This window comes from Durio zibethinus, chromosome 9 (assembly GCF_047325235.1).
Source record: "Durio zibethinus cultivar Kanyao isolate XHJ-2024 chromosome 9, ASM4732523v1, whole genome shotgun sequence".
NCBI lineage: Eukaryota > Viridiplantae > Streptophyta > Magnoliopsida > Malvales > Malvaceae > Durio > Durio zibethinus.
This window is the reverse complement of record NC_143170.1, coordinates 2,197,902-2,212,840: the sequence shown is the minus strand read 5'-3', so window position 1 is coordinate 2,212,840 and position 14,939 is coordinate 2,197,902. Positions and strand designations below refer to the sequence as shown.

Genomic DNA, 14,939 nt, shown 5'->3' with positions numbered 1-14,939 from the left:
AAATACCATTTATGGATGGTTTAGGCGTTTTTGATCATTTTGGTAACTTGGAGTGTTGTACACATCAAAACGAAAATGACTTGGATTTTTGGATATTTCACCTTTGATACCAAAAGATTTTCATATCTATATGAGTATGACAAGTTTAAGTATACTAAAACAAAATAATAAATTTGTCATAGTTCAATGTTTATCCAGAGTCATTCATTTCATTTTACTTAGTTGTCTTTCATGATCGTAAAAATAGGAGAAAGAAAATCTAATACAATTTTTCACCGATCATCCAATAGAAAAAAAACCAAATTGAAATAAATTAACCAATTGGAAATAAGTTTCTCTAATTTTTTTTTATTTATTTGACACTTGTTATGGGTATGTTATATCTTTGCATTTATCCAACACAATGAAAAATAATGAATGCTCATGCAATAGAGTGAGAAATGTAAAAGGCAATTATTAGTAAAATAGAAAATACTAATGAATTTAAAATGAGAAAATGAAACCAAGGGTTAGCGACAAGGCAAAGATGGACCATTTCACGTGCATATCACATGGTGAAACAAGCCTCTATGTAGGGTTGTTTATTTTTCGATTAAAATCAAATTAATCAATCGATCTGAATTATTTTTATTAATTGATGGGTTATTTAATTAATTTTACTTAATTATCAAAAATAATTTTGAGATTATTTTAATTTTTATTAATTTAATTTGAAAGCCAATTTAATTGGATTAAAAAATTTTATATTCCAAAAAAAAAAATTTAAGAGAGTCCTAAATCTAAAATAATAATAATAATAATAATAATAATAAAAGGTTAAAAAAATTTAAAACAAAAATTTAATAATTATTAAGTTTATAATATTTTATTACAATCAATAAACCCATGAAGGGTATTCCGGCTAGTCTGTAGTAAATCATTATGGAAGGGACGCGTGGGGAGGTTTCACGCACTCACGTGGGGACATCCTCAACCGTCACCCAACATCATGTCGGGGCCTCGTCCTTTCTTCCTTCCTAGGTCCCACGTTCATTCATCACTATTGACCCAAATCACCCCCGCCCCCACAATATTTTCTCAGCCGTCAGATGTATTTGGAGGATCAGATGGAGGGTTTTGATTGTCTGATGTTGGGAGTACTAGATTTGGTGGCCAATCAAAAACCAAATGATAGTTTCCTTAAAACAGTATCCGCCAGTAATTAATATCGGGAAGGTCAGTTCACGGATTTTTTTTTTTCTAATCACACTAATAATTATTTGTTTAAGAGAATCATTTTTAGTTAGATTTGAAGGGTTATGCTAATACCATATTTAACATTGATTATTTTCCCAATTTTCATTTTCATCGATGGCTTTTGTTGGATTTAATAAATTATGTATTTATATCATATAAAATATTAATAATTTATATATTTATATTTTATTTTATATAAAAATTATATATCATAATTCATGTCGACATAAAAATATTAAATATTTTTTTATTTTATTAAATTTATTTATAATTTTTATTAAAATTTTTAATCATATTATTTTTATATATTTTATTTATATTATTTTCATATAGTATTACCACGTCATATTTAAGATTATTAGATCTAATTTTTGTATATTGACATCCAAAACAATATCTCCATCTAAAAAAAAATTTGCAATAATATTCAACAAAAACAAAGAAAATATTTTAATCCTTTTAAATATGTCAACTCTCGCTATATTAAAAATTATGAACATCAATTAATAATTTTTCCTATTATAGTAAATGGTAATAATTTTCTTTTTTTTTTAATAAATTGATATTATCACTTAAATTTAGTTTTGAATTTTCAATTTAAATGAAAGAGTTTTTATTAAAGAATCATCAAATTTCAGTATAAATTTATGGTATTGGTTTAAGTTTAACCAGTGAGTGTGCAAATTATAACAAAAACAACTGATCATTTGTAGCATAAATATAGGCAAATGAAGGATCTAGGCATTCAAAGTCTATACTTATACTACAGGGCTAGAGCTAAGCTAGAATGAAGAAACTCCAAAATGCTAGCTAGCATTGATAGTTGTTATGTTCCTTATTGAAACATGACATGCATAAATTAAAAGTGAATGATATGTGGTCATTATTGAAACAAAGGTTAGGGGTGAGTGAGTTTTTTTTTCCCCTCTTGGAAAGCAATATTTGCCATTGATTGGATAGAGAGAAATTAACATGATTGTGCTCTTCCCTAGAGAAAGTGCTGGTCATTTTGTCTCAACCAATAAAATAAAGTCAAAAACAAATGATGATCCCATCTTACCATTCAACAATGGACCTCCTTTTCCTTCATTATAATACTTTGATTAAAGAGGTATAATTTTGGTGCTTATGAGATATAGTCCAACTGCATTACAACTTTAACACGACCAAATTCATAATAATAGCAGCGATTTTCCATTTGTCACCATTGTTGATTTTCATGGTAGCTAGCTAGTTGGTTGTCACGTTTTTAAAGTTAGCTGTCAGACAACCTTACCAAAATTCAAGAAAAAAAATATATATATATATATATATAATTTTTGTGGAGATCGTATATAATTTATAAAGTATTATTATTTTAATTTAAAAATTTTATGATTTTATTTTATAAAAAATATTTTATAAATTTAAATTTTTATGTATATATTATATTATATTTTTATATATTTTAATATGTGATTAAAAAAATCAAATTTTCATATTAAAATTTAATATTTTTATCAAACCAACATAAAAGATATACAAAATTATAAAATTAAAATTATACCAAATATAAAATTAAAAAAATAATTTTATCAAAAAGATTTTTTCGACGACGTGAAGTTCTTTTAATAATTTTAAGATATGTTTAAATGAGTTGTGCCATGCATCACAACGAATTATTCAATGTATTCTCAATTGACCATTCTTTTTCACGCAATCATCCCCTCATGGCTTTGCAATTGATTTTTTTTTTTTATGTTTTATATTTGAAATAATAAAAAATTAAGTTTTAATCACCAATCCTTGGCCTTTTAAGGCATTCTATTATATGTTTGGAAAAAGGTTGATATGATTGATGGGATATGTAGTGTAGGAAGTGCTATTTTGATGGTGAAGTTGAGGAGAGCAGGAACCCAGACATTGAATGACACATTCCTAACCATGATCTAGATGCTCACCTTTCCCGTTCAACCCATGATGCAGCCGTAGGGAGAGAGAAATTTTAAACTACAATTAAGCAGCCTGTAATGATTAGCTCATGTATATGAGGGACTATTTGGTCATTTCGAATCATAGGGATACTGCTGGCTGGGGACCAAGTTGCATGAAACCTGGAGATAGCGATAGGCTCAAATTAACGGCTCCCAGGGAGGAATCCCAAGCCTGTGTCACGCAGCGTGGAGTTGAGGCTGCGGAGATCAAGCGGTGAGTGAGGGGAAGGTGGTATGCAGGCGGGAAGAGGGAGCGTGGAGGGAAGGGAAGGTGGGGGGGGAGTTTCAAATGATTACGAGGGATAGAGTTGTCGGGGCGTGGAGCGACAAAGTGACACGCACGACTATGGGCAGAAGGGGAATGGAGGGTGGGCAGCCCACAGGGCACGTGTCCCCAAGCAAGACATGTTGGTCCACGTGAGTTAGGAGAGGTTTTCCCTTCCACGCTTCCCCTTTCCCCTCATTTCTAGCGCCCCTTCCTCCCACGTGAAGTCCACTCCCCCTTGTCTCCTTTCTTTTTCCCGTTGGCTAAACGTCAATCAGCCAATTGAGCCAAGTCATTTTGTTACCAGCGAAATTTCAATTAAATTGCCTTTTCTCCACCTAGACTCCTATCGATGCACTTTTCCTTGCGTCATGATCACGCTTCATCTTCCCCGATACGATCAATCCAAGTCATCCGTTTTATCGAGCATGAATCTACGCTCCAAGATGCGCACCAGACAACATCAGAACAAAAAAAACAGAGGAATGAAAGTGTTTTTGTTGTAATAGAATAGGTAAACAAAGGGACGCTTTTGTCTAACGCCCCCTCGTGGTATTCGCATGGAGAGGTGGGATTCTGCAAAAGATAAGAGGCTGGCTTGGGTCCTACTTTGACAACCCCAAAAAAAAAAAAGTTTTTCTGTCTGGTTCCAAATCATCGTCATTCACTCATGATTTGATGGTTGTCCAAAGCATCAGTGGCATGGGTTCCCCAATTATATACAGCCCATTATAACATGGCCCCCACAAATGGGGTTGATCAGGACCGTTTATTGGGATGCCAGGTGGGATCCAGGTCGTTGGTTGAGAGGCATGAAGGGCGTTGAGATTGAGGTGTTCAGGTGGGCTCTGGCCCACCGGGTTTGAATGCAGAAGATTCAAGGTGACATGTATGATTTCTTTTCCTTGTCTTCCTGGTTGGGATTCGGATACAAACAATGAAAGCAAAACCTAATTGCCTTTTTTTTTTTTTTGAAAATTTTTTATTTTACTATTTATTTGATTAAAAAAAACATTATATATATAAATTTTTTTAAATTCATGATTTTAAATATTAACTTTAATAATATATCAATTAATTTAAAAAATAATCGACTAATTATAATTAGTTTTAGATTGATTAGGATCTGGCAAAAGTATTTGGTATTATTTATCACAGTAGAATGGTTTGGTTAATGGGTACTTATAAAAAGATTAGTTAAAATATTATTTTAGAAAAAATTTTAATGTATTATTTTTATTAGTTTTATCTAAAGATAATGTATTAATTGTAACATTATATTGTAAATTTTTTTCTTTAATAAACATTTATTAACATTTTTAATATTATAAGAGGGTGTTTAGTTCATAAAATCATAGATTTCAAAAGAAAGTATGATTTCTAAAAAAATATGATACTTGAGATTTTTGTCAATTTTTAGGGCATCTTGTGTTTATATTCATTTGTTTGGTTAGGGAGAATCCATATATATTAAATCTTAAATAATTATTATAATATATTTGGCATATACAATGGTAACTTAAATAATTTAATTTTTAATTAAAGGGATTATTCAATATATTTTTTATTATAAAACAATTTGAATAATCCTTATAAAAAATTGAATGAGATTATTTAAGGCATTTGTGATCAAAAACATCTTAAATATTCTTCCTTCAATTTTTTAAATGAAATTGTTTAAGGTGTTTTCTGTAAAAAAAAAAAAAACCTTTAATAATTCCTTTTTTTTTTTAGATTATTTATGACATTTTTAGCTAAAAAAATACCTTGAATAATCATTTACAAAAAATTTAATGAGATTACTCAATACGTTTCTGACCAAAAACACTTTTAATAAACTCCTTCAATTTTTTAATGACTATTCAATGTGTTTTTGCTTAGAAAATGCTTTAAATAATCTCTTAAAAAAAATTGAATAGGGTTAGTCAAAGTGTTTCTAGCAAAAAACGTTTTGAATAATCCTTTTTAATTTTTATAAGAGGATTATTTAATGCGTTTATGGTAAAAAAATCTTCAATAATCCATTCTAATTTTTTATGATGGGATTATTTAGGATTTTTTTTTTCGAAAAACGTTTCAAATAATCCCTTATAAAAAATTGAATGAGTTTGTCGAAGTCGTTTCTAATAAAAAATGCATCGAATAATCCTCAATAAAAAAAATTAAAGGAGATTATTTAATGTGTTTCCTCATAAAAATTAAAAAAGATTATTGAAGATGTTTTTGGTCAGAAACACCTTGAATAACTTCATTCAATTTTTTATAAGGGATTATTTAATAGATTTTTTTTACAAAAAACGCTTTGAATAATCTAAAAAAATAACAGGAGGTTATTTAAGATATTTTTGGTTATAAATACCTTAAATAACTCCATTCAATTTTTTGTAATGGATTATAAAAGGCATTTTTCATTCCAAACACCATATATAAAACCAAATTTTTTGTCCGTAAAAATATATAATTGACTTGTATTTGTTTTCATACATGCTTTTCAATATAGTAACGGTTACTTTACAATTTTTTTATCTGGTCAAATTTAAAAATAATGCTACTTTCTCTCTCGAAATCATAAAATATCACAATGAGATGTGTATTTTTAATTCTAGGACTTTGGATATTGTTGAAAATCTATCAATTTTTTTCGAAATCAAATTATCCTAAACTAAACGTTAAAATTAAATACTCAACAATAAAATTTCAAAAGAAAATGTGTAAATTCTCTTGAATTAAATGCCCTTAGTATTTTTTTTAATATTCCCTTTCCATATTATTTTTTCGTTTTATTTTTAGGTTATTTTTATAGTAACTAAACTTAAAAAATTTGATACCCCAACAGAAGTTCTTTTTAATTTTCATAAACACTATGATATATATATATATATATATATATATATAGCAATATGATTCTATCAATTTGGTCATCTTAATTTGTTAATGTCAAATTTCAATTATGTTTGCAATATAAGTGTAGGAAGAAGAAAAGAATATGTAGGTTACTTATGTTTTTGTATTTAAAAATTACATATGGATTCTTATTTAGACTTGAGAAAATTTTATTAGTAATTGATTACCATGCAATTAAAGCATGAATTTTAAATTTCCTAAATTTAAACTAGTCAAAGTCGTGAATCATGCATTGATGACGCATTATTTGTCAAAAAAATAGCTGGTCATGAAAACGTGCTAAACGCCACTCCCTATTGGAATGTTGCATGAAATGGAAGTCAATTAATCCAAGTTTGGTTGTACAACAGTTAAGCAAACCCCACATCTTCTTATAGATTTTTAATAAAAAAGTTGCATTTTTAAAATAAAAAAAAATTATAGTTACTGAAATTTGAAATCTTAATTACATAAATTAAAAAACATTAACAGTTTTTTAAAAATTAAGTATGCAAAATCAAAACTAAATCTAGGTTAAAGTATAAATGATAGATAATAAAATAGAGTAAACTTTAAGAGTATAAATAATGTTTATATCAACTTATCATATATTATTTATTTGATCTCACTAAATTTCATGATTTTGTTTTAAAAACTACTTTATAAATTAAAAATAATATGATATTTTAAGATTAATTTTAATAAATAATTGATGTAACATTTATAATTTTTTAACAAATGATTATATAGTTTTTCATTCAAACGAAAGTTCAGTGTCTTTAGTGACATATTATTAATATCTTTAAATTTAATTTTAATATAAAATATCATGATCTACATCAATTTATAAAATATTATTTATTTTAAATATATTAAAATTTATAATTTTATCTTATAAAAATATATCATAAATTAAAAATAATATAAACTCTTATATATCAAATCCTATTCTACTCGACAGTTAATGTTTTACTAATGTATAAACAAAAGATAAAAGGTGGTAACTAAGCAAACGCCAAGCAAATTGTAGAAACTGTAGATAAAAAGAAGTTTGGCCATTTACCATGGTAGAGAAAGATATAAGAGAAAGAAGCAGAGGTAGGGCCTTACTTTGGGAGCAAAAGCCATGATTGTGATAATTGGCCTCCTGACAACAAGTCATGATTGAACTTAAACTCCACTCTCTCCTATCATATTCTCTGCTTTCTATATAATCACATGTTCCTTCCTATTACGTACCCATCAGCTTTCAACTCTTTCTCTCTCTCTCTCGCACTCTCAAAGCTCGTATCTTTTCTTCTTTCCTTCTTGTTCATATCAAAGAGTCTAAGCTACTATACGAGAAAAAGCTGTGTTTGGCAAAACTGAAAATAATGATGGTGGAAAAAGAAGATCTGGGTTTGAGTCTGAGCTTGAGTTTCCCTCAGAATCACCACCTAAATCTAAGGCCTTCTCTGGTTCCATCCTCTTTCTCTTCTCCTTCTGGTTTAACCCTTCAGAAACCCTCATGGAACGATGTCTCTGCTCTTTCAGGTATGTTTCTTGTGCCACTCTTTCCATGGGGCATCACCTTTCAGATCTCGTTTCTTTTTTTATCCCCTTTGCTTTCCCGAGAACCAAACGAAGCTTAAACGAATCAATTTCTTTTCCTTTTTTTTAATGCTTTAGTATCATTTTTTCCCTTTTAAATTCAACCCAACCAAAAAAACTTATTACTTTCTTTGTTGCTTTTTTCACTTGCACTTGTCTCATTTTCACATGCAACAGCCTCTAAAAATCCGCTACTTTTCTCTAGATCTCACCTCAAAAATCAGTTTTTTTTTTTTTCTGCCTCGATATTCAGACAAAATTTCCAACCTTTTTATCTGAAAAGTGTGGTCTTTGCATGCAGATCCTAACTCAGAATCTTTCCGGGCCGAGACTAGATTATTTCTTAGAGGAATCGACGTGAACAGATTGCCATCAACTGTTGATTGTGAAGAAGAAGCTGGAGTTTCATCTCCAAACAGCACAATATCGAGTGTAAGTGGAAAAAGGAGTGAAAGAGACGGTGATGGAGATGAGATTGAGATTGAAAGAGCTTCTTCCCGTGGCATCAGTGACGAAGAAGATGGTGACACTTCAAGAAAAAAACTTAGACTTTCTAAAGATCAGTCTGCTATTCTTGAAGAAAGTTTTAAAGAACATAACACTCTCAACCCGGTAAGTAATTAAAACAGAAACTTTAAGATGAAAATTACTGTTTGGTTGCCAAGAAAGGCGGAGGACAAGTCAAAATGGAAAATTTAGTCTAATGGGTCGTTGAGTTTGACGCGTTTGAGGCTATATTTTCTTAGCAACCAAACAGAAAATACTGGGAGGATATTTTGGTAATTGTACTGATAAACGGATGACTGTTACTACCTTTGCAGAGGCAAAAGTTGGCCTTGGCTAAGCAGCTGGGATTGCGACCCAGACAAGTAGAAGTGTGGTTCCAAAACAGAAGGGCAAGGTAAGAGATTTTCTGCCACTGTTTTTAAGGGCAACGTTTTAGAAATTTAATCCAGTGACAGTTATGTCCTTTTGTTGTAACATTATTTACTAAATATGGGACTGTAATTCTTTTTGCAGGACCAAGCTGAAGCAAACTGAGGTTGACTGTGAGTTCCTTAAGAGATGCTGTGAGAATTTGACGGAGGAAAACAGGCGGTTGCATAAGGAAGTTCAGGAGCTGAGAGCACTGAAACTTTCCCCACAGTTCTACATGCAAATGACCCCACCTACCACCCTCACCATGTGCCCATCATGTGAGAGGGTGGCGGTCCCACCCAACGCATCATCCACCGTTGATCGACGGTCCCATCATCTGGCCCAAACCCATCGCAGGTCCAACCCAATCAACGCTTGGGCCCCAGCTTCTCCCATCCCTCATGGGCCGTTCGATGCTCTTCGTCCTCAATCGTAATTCGGAACCCATGCACAAGGGCATTTTGGTCAATATGAAAGACACATGCGTACAGAGAACGGTGTCCCATGTTCAAAGGTTTCTTAGGTCTAAGATGTGGCGGTTAGAATGTTATTTGGTGGGTCTTCTTGTTTTGTATTCGTGGACCCATCTAATCTTTTTTTTTTTTTTACAAGTAACATATATGCTGAGTAACCGATATTTGTTTTTCAAGTAACAAGTAGATTGATTTTTCTTAAATAAGATTTTGATTTCAAATTTTATGAATAAAAAAAATAAATGCTAAAGATCTTGTCTCTTTTATAAAATTTGATTCGACTTAAATTTAAAATAATCAAAATTTAAAATGATTATTACATACCGAGGTATCTCAAACAAAAATATATATACATATATATATATATATATATATATATATATGCTAAGTACATCTTTCTCCTTTAATTTGAAAGGTAGGGAAGATAACTTTGGGTGTAAAGTGAAATGCCTAATTATTAAATTAGGCTAGCTTTTAAGCCAAATCTTGTGATCCAAATTCCAATTCAGGTTAAAAGGAATCTCTTTTTCTTGTATTTTCCTTTTATCATTTAGAGTTTTGGGATTGTGTGGGGACAATTACGCCTGTTTTTGAGTTAATTGTGAACGTGGTCCTAATATTTTTCTTCTAAACATAAGTCTGAAAAAAAGAAAAGAAATGAGGTAGTCATGATTCATGATCATTACCAACCTTCGAAGCTCGAAAAGGTTTTGAAATGACAAACACAATGGTTTTGTTCTTCATCTGTTTTGGGTCAGCGGACATAGAAGTTTGAAACTATACATTCTTCTGATTATGGCAGACACAATAAAATCTGTTAGGTATCAGCGATTAATCCCCTGCTCCTGTAAATGCAGTGGATTATCCTAAAATATCTCCAGGTGCTAAAATACTGTTTACTTCTCTTTCCTGTTTTTGTCAAGTGACCAGAGGGAAAATCTCCCTGCAATAAAAAGACATCCTGTTTCTAGTCATATAAAAGCTTAGCCCTAAATGCAGTGGATTGTATGCTGGCAGACACATTCATTTTCCTTGATAGGTACTTAGTGGGCTTGAATCTGAAATATAGGGCGCAGGGGCACTAGATAATGTCTCAGTGTGGTTATAACTCATAAGAGTTGACATAATTGTAGATCGTTTTGATTCTCTCCTTGATTCAACAGAGATTTGAGTCCCCTTTGGAATGTGAATGCCCCAAGTTGAAGGAATTATTTGTCATCAATCCCTTTGTGACTATTGCTTTAGAATATGCCATAGAAATGGAATACATTTAATGGCTCTAGGAATTTGTATAGACAACCTTGTTCGAGAAAAGCAAGTTTGTGTGGGCACAAGGGTCTATGGAAGGTTGGAAACAACCATTGCATTGCAGAACTATAGACCTGAATATTCATTTTCACAAGAGCCTGTCCTGCAAGCAAAGCTCCATCAGGCATCAAGCACTTTGATTTACCCTGACCTATCCACAGGTGGGCTGTGAACCTTTTAGGGGATAACAGATCGTTCTTAAAGTTCCAAAGTTTTATGGATTTTTGAATTTCGGGTTGACAGGTCCATTTAGAAGGAAAGGAAACCCACTAAAGCAGAAGTGTTACTCACTTATAATGGTTCACTGAAATGCATTTGGGTCAATTCGGCATACTGTTCTAATGCTTAACCCTTAAACCCAAACTAAAAGTGGGCCAACTAGAATTTTCGGAAACCTTCTTTGATCGATTCCTGTTCTATCTAGGATGGTTCACAGGGCTCGGAGAGGGGTAGGGTTGTGCAGCATTGATGATAATCTGGTTTACTTCACATCAAACTTTGACTTTGAGCCGTAGCTAGAGGATCAGGCAAGGAATATATATTGCGCAGGCTTCGATCTTACAAGACCCCATTTCTTTTTGGTGGTGCAGTAATTTCCTATTTGGCAGAGGCAGTTATGTTTTAACAGCGGGAAATGAGGAAAGCTGTAAAAGATATCCAAATAATATAAGCTTCCAATTTCTTCGCTTGAACTTTGAAAGAATATATCCTTTGCTTAGACTCGAGAACTAGTTGGGTATTATGATGGAGAGAGAAAAGAAAGAACTTCCAAGAGTATAGGTTGGTTGTCATACTGGTTGATGTGCATCAATCATCATCCAGCAGTATTAGTTTGCTCAATTTCATCAATTCTCAAAGTTCATTTTCAAAGTTTTTCACTCTGATGAAGTTAATGTTAACGTGCTAATTGCTAACTAGCAGATTTCTAACAGATTTGCGGTTCCAAAATTTTATGTGAATAACTGCTTCCGGTCAGGAGAAGTAATAAACCATGGAACTCGAAACATAAAAGTCTAGGAATTTTAATCACAATTCCATGCAACAGAAGCTAGTCGTAAATGAATTGTACTAAACTGCTTCAGGAGTGAGGCTTACGGTATGCAGTTAGGCACCAGGAGTGAGATGGCTGTTATTAGAGCGGATGGGAGAGGATAATGGAAACAGCTTCGAGGAAAATTTCTAATTGCCTTCTCAAGATTTCAAGGGTAAAGACCAAGTGCGGGCACTTGCAAGTGAACAAGACCCTGTCCTTTAAAAGTCAAAATATATTCTTCACACTTAATTGGTCTCTTTTAATCACTTCTTTTTTGGAGAAAAAAATTCTTTAGTGGATGTCATGATAAATTTCAATGTGGCATGACATACATAAAATGCTATATGTTCTGTGATCGTCATTTGGTTGAGCAGCTGAAAAATCTGCATTAGGAGTGAGTCAAAAGCATTGCAAAAAAGACTATTTTCCCAATTCAGTTACAACAATGCAGGAGATAAAATAACCAACAAGTTGAAGAACAGAAACAATTCTTCAATGTAAACGGTTACACAAAGGCAAAACCAAGACTATCTCTGTATACCATGACCTTAAATTCAAAAAGGCCTTTAATAAAGCAAGAAGCAGAAGAAAGGAAAAAAAAAAAATTACCCAATACAAATTCATCCTCTGAAAACTCTATGGCTTGATGTCTCTTCAACTTTACCTTGTAGAGTTTCTCTTCATCTGGCCACTCGATCTCTTTATAGAATCAATCCTCTGAAGCCTGATCTGCTCTCTTACTTTGGCTATGAACTCATCGGCCTTCTTATCCACATCAGACCCTCCATCTATGCCACTAGCTTCCTCGTTGTTTGGACTTCTTTCGAGGCTTGAAAGACAGGAAGTCTCACCAACTTCCTCATCTTCACTCTCCGAGTCATCATCAGTAGTTTCCACTACCAATTTTTTGACAAATTCTTGTTTCCTTCCCTGTGGAAATTCCATGAAAGTTGGCTTTGGCATAAAGCTGACACTTTCACGATTCAGCTTCTCAGTCCTGATCAATGATGTTTGATCAAACTTCACTGTCTTGCCATTGATCCCATTATCAATTTCACCCTCTGTCCTTGTTCCACTAAGCGAATCGCCTGGCCGAATCGTCCTTCTTGACTTTCCCTTGGACAAACCATCAATATAGTCCCTTTTTGTACCCATAAATGCGTCTCCTCTGCTTCCATTCAAGTCATTTGATTCCCTTCCAAAGTTCCAAGGCAAATCCTTATCAAAGGAAACCTCATCATCAGTCAAGGTAGAAATTGGTTTCAGTGATGATGATTTGTGAATCATTGGTGGGGGTGGAGGAGGTGGTGAGGGAGGAGACCTGTAAATGCTCTTTTTCCTCACTAAATCCTCTGCACTTTTGGCTTGTGTTTCCGTTGACAAAGAAGAGGAAGGAGATAACTTCTTTGGCGAAGATAGAGGTGGTGAATGGGACAACTTTGGTGAAGAAGACATGGAACTGGATCGAGTCAAACGAGTAGTTTGGGACCTAAATGATCGAGATTCAAGCCTATTGAATTCAGATTCAATATCTTCTTTCACTTCCATTCTTCCAGATCTTGAGCGCCATGGAATTGGTGAAGGAAGAGCAACATTATTCTCATTCAACTTCTTCTCCAAAGTATCTTGATACAATCCTCCCAATTCCCCATTTATACCTTTATTTGAAAACCTTTTGGAACTCAAACTAGAATTAGATATACTAGGAGAGCTAGAATTTGCACTATTTTCCCTACTGGTCTCAAGATTATTGGCGTCAAAAACACGCGATTTCAAGCTCCTAACAGGCAAAAGCAAAGGCTTTTCGGTGGTTCTAGTACTAGAGCTTCTCTGGTCATCAAGAACAGCCTGTTCTTTAGCTACAACAACAGGGGGTTCATTCCTATAACATTGGTTACTCCAAGTCTGGACCTTGCTTTCATCAGACCCGGATAAGTTTTCGGCTTCATCATCGAAAACCGATGACACCTGAAGGACTCTAGGCACGAAAGACTGTACATTATCAAACTTGGATTGGTTGTTATTGTTTTCTTTCTCTGTTTCATCATTTCGCCGGCTAAAAATCCCGTAAGAGACTGCTACGCCAACAAATAGAAGGTGCAGAAGCTCCCAGCTTCTGTTGAGTAGAGTTTGGTTGATGAATTCAGGCGCTTGTGAGGGAAAAGCTGGTATTATAACCAAGAAAATTATGACTATGAGAGCTTTGAAAAGGAAACGTGTATAGTACTTACTCGGGTTTGCTTGGTTTTGTTCTTTTACTAGTTGCTGCTGTTTGATGTAGGAGTCTGTATCCGCCATTGAAGAAGAGAAAAAGAAAAGGATAGAAAAGAAAGGAGTGGAGTTTTTTGTTTTGATTGAGCTTTGTTCGTGCAAAAGAATATGGAGATGACGGTGATAAAAAGAAGACTTAGAGGATAAAAAAACAGTGGAGAAATAGGAAAGGCAGAGAGAGAGAGAGAGAGAGAGAGAGAGAGTGGAAGAGAGTTTGGCGGAGCAGTGAGCATATTTGAAGCTAAGAATTGGTTGCTTCGCCTTTCAAGTTTTTAACAGTTCTTCTAGCAAATAACATGAATAGCCCAGTACTTTTCTTTTCTTTTCTCCATTTTTCTTCTCTGCTTTTTAGGTGAAAGCTGGGCGGTTGGATTAATGGAGTTGGGCTGAAATGATGAGCAGCTAGATGCCCTATAGTTATGATTAACGAGTAGTGATCGTGTGATTCTAATTTTTGCAATGAGTTTTTACACAGTCTAGTTGTAAAAGAAAGACACGTGGATGTGGTTCTAATCCTGTCATTTCTTTTTTTTTTTTTTATATACGGAACAAAAAAGAAAAAGATTTTGAACTTGGTACTGTCAAATTATCGAGTCCTTAGAATTTAAAACTGTCGTTCATAATTTGCATTTTATCATCTTAAAATTTTTTAATTTAATCACATCAACAGAAATAAAATAAAATAATAAATTAAATATAAAAAATAATAATTTAACGTAATTTAATTTAATTAACTTAAATAAAAAATAAGATTCATTAATTATAAAAAATTATAAATATATATCAAATCATCAATCTTATTTAACAATCAATACTCATAAGACATTTTCAATTTCTTTTAATTTTAAGGAGTATTCTCAATCTAAGCAAACAAAAACTCAAATCTTTGTGCACTCTTTCAACATAACTAAATATATACTCATATATTCATATACATCATTCTTATGTAGACCATCTTAATCTTTTCTAGTTTACTCACAAATAAACAT

At 32.6% G+C, this 14,939-nt stretch overlaps 2 protein-coding genes across 2 annotated transcripts; one reads left to right on the top strand and one right to left on the bottom strand.

Moving 5' to 3' along the window:
* Window positions 1–7,493: 7,493 nt before the first annotated feature.
* Window positions 7,494–9,581, top strand: LOC111305276 (homeobox-leucine zipper protein HAT4-like). The gene is made up of 4 exons (XM_022902650.2): window positions 7,494–7,890; window positions 8,249–8,559; window positions 8,769–8,848; window positions 8,968–9,581. Exons 1-4 carry the CDS (start codon window positions 7,731–7,733, stop codon window positions 9,299–9,301), a joined length of 885 nt encoding a protein of 294 aa, XP_022758385.2. The 5' UTR covers window positions 7,494–7,730; the 3' UTR covers window positions 9,302–9,581.
* A 2,493-nt stretch (window positions 9,582–12,074) lies between these two features.
* On the bottom strand, window positions 12,075–14,334 carry LOC111315203 (uncharacterized). The gene has a single exon (XM_089765371.1). It carries the CDS (start codon window positions 13,975–13,977, stop codon window positions 12,340–12,342), a length of 1,638 nt encoding a protein of 545 aa, XP_089621497.1. The 5' UTR covers window positions 13,978–14,334; the 3' UTR covers window positions 12,075–12,339.
* Between the last annotated feature and the right edge of the window lie 605 nt (window positions 14,335–14,939).

What these genes read in the sequence shown, in the direction of transcription:
- LOC111305276 (XM_022902650.2), top strand. Translation starts at nt 7,731, where the DNA reads ATGATGGTGGAAAAAGAAGATCTGGGTTTGAGTCTGAGCTTGAGTTTC. An exon ending in CGATGTCTCTGCTCTTTCAG is followed by an intron (nt 7,891 to 8,248) that starts GTATGTTTCTTG and finishes CTTTGCATGCAG; the next exon opens with ATCCTAACTCAGAATCTTTC. An exon ending in AACATAACACTCTCAACCCG is followed by an intron (nt 8,560 to 8,768) that starts GTAAGTAATTAA and finishes CTACCTTTGCAG; the next exon opens with AGGCAAAAGTTGGCCTTGGC.
- LOC111315203 (XM_089765371.1), bottom strand. Translation starts at nt 13,977, where the DNA reads ATGGCGGATACAGACTCCTACATCAAACAGCAGCAACTAGTAAAAGAA.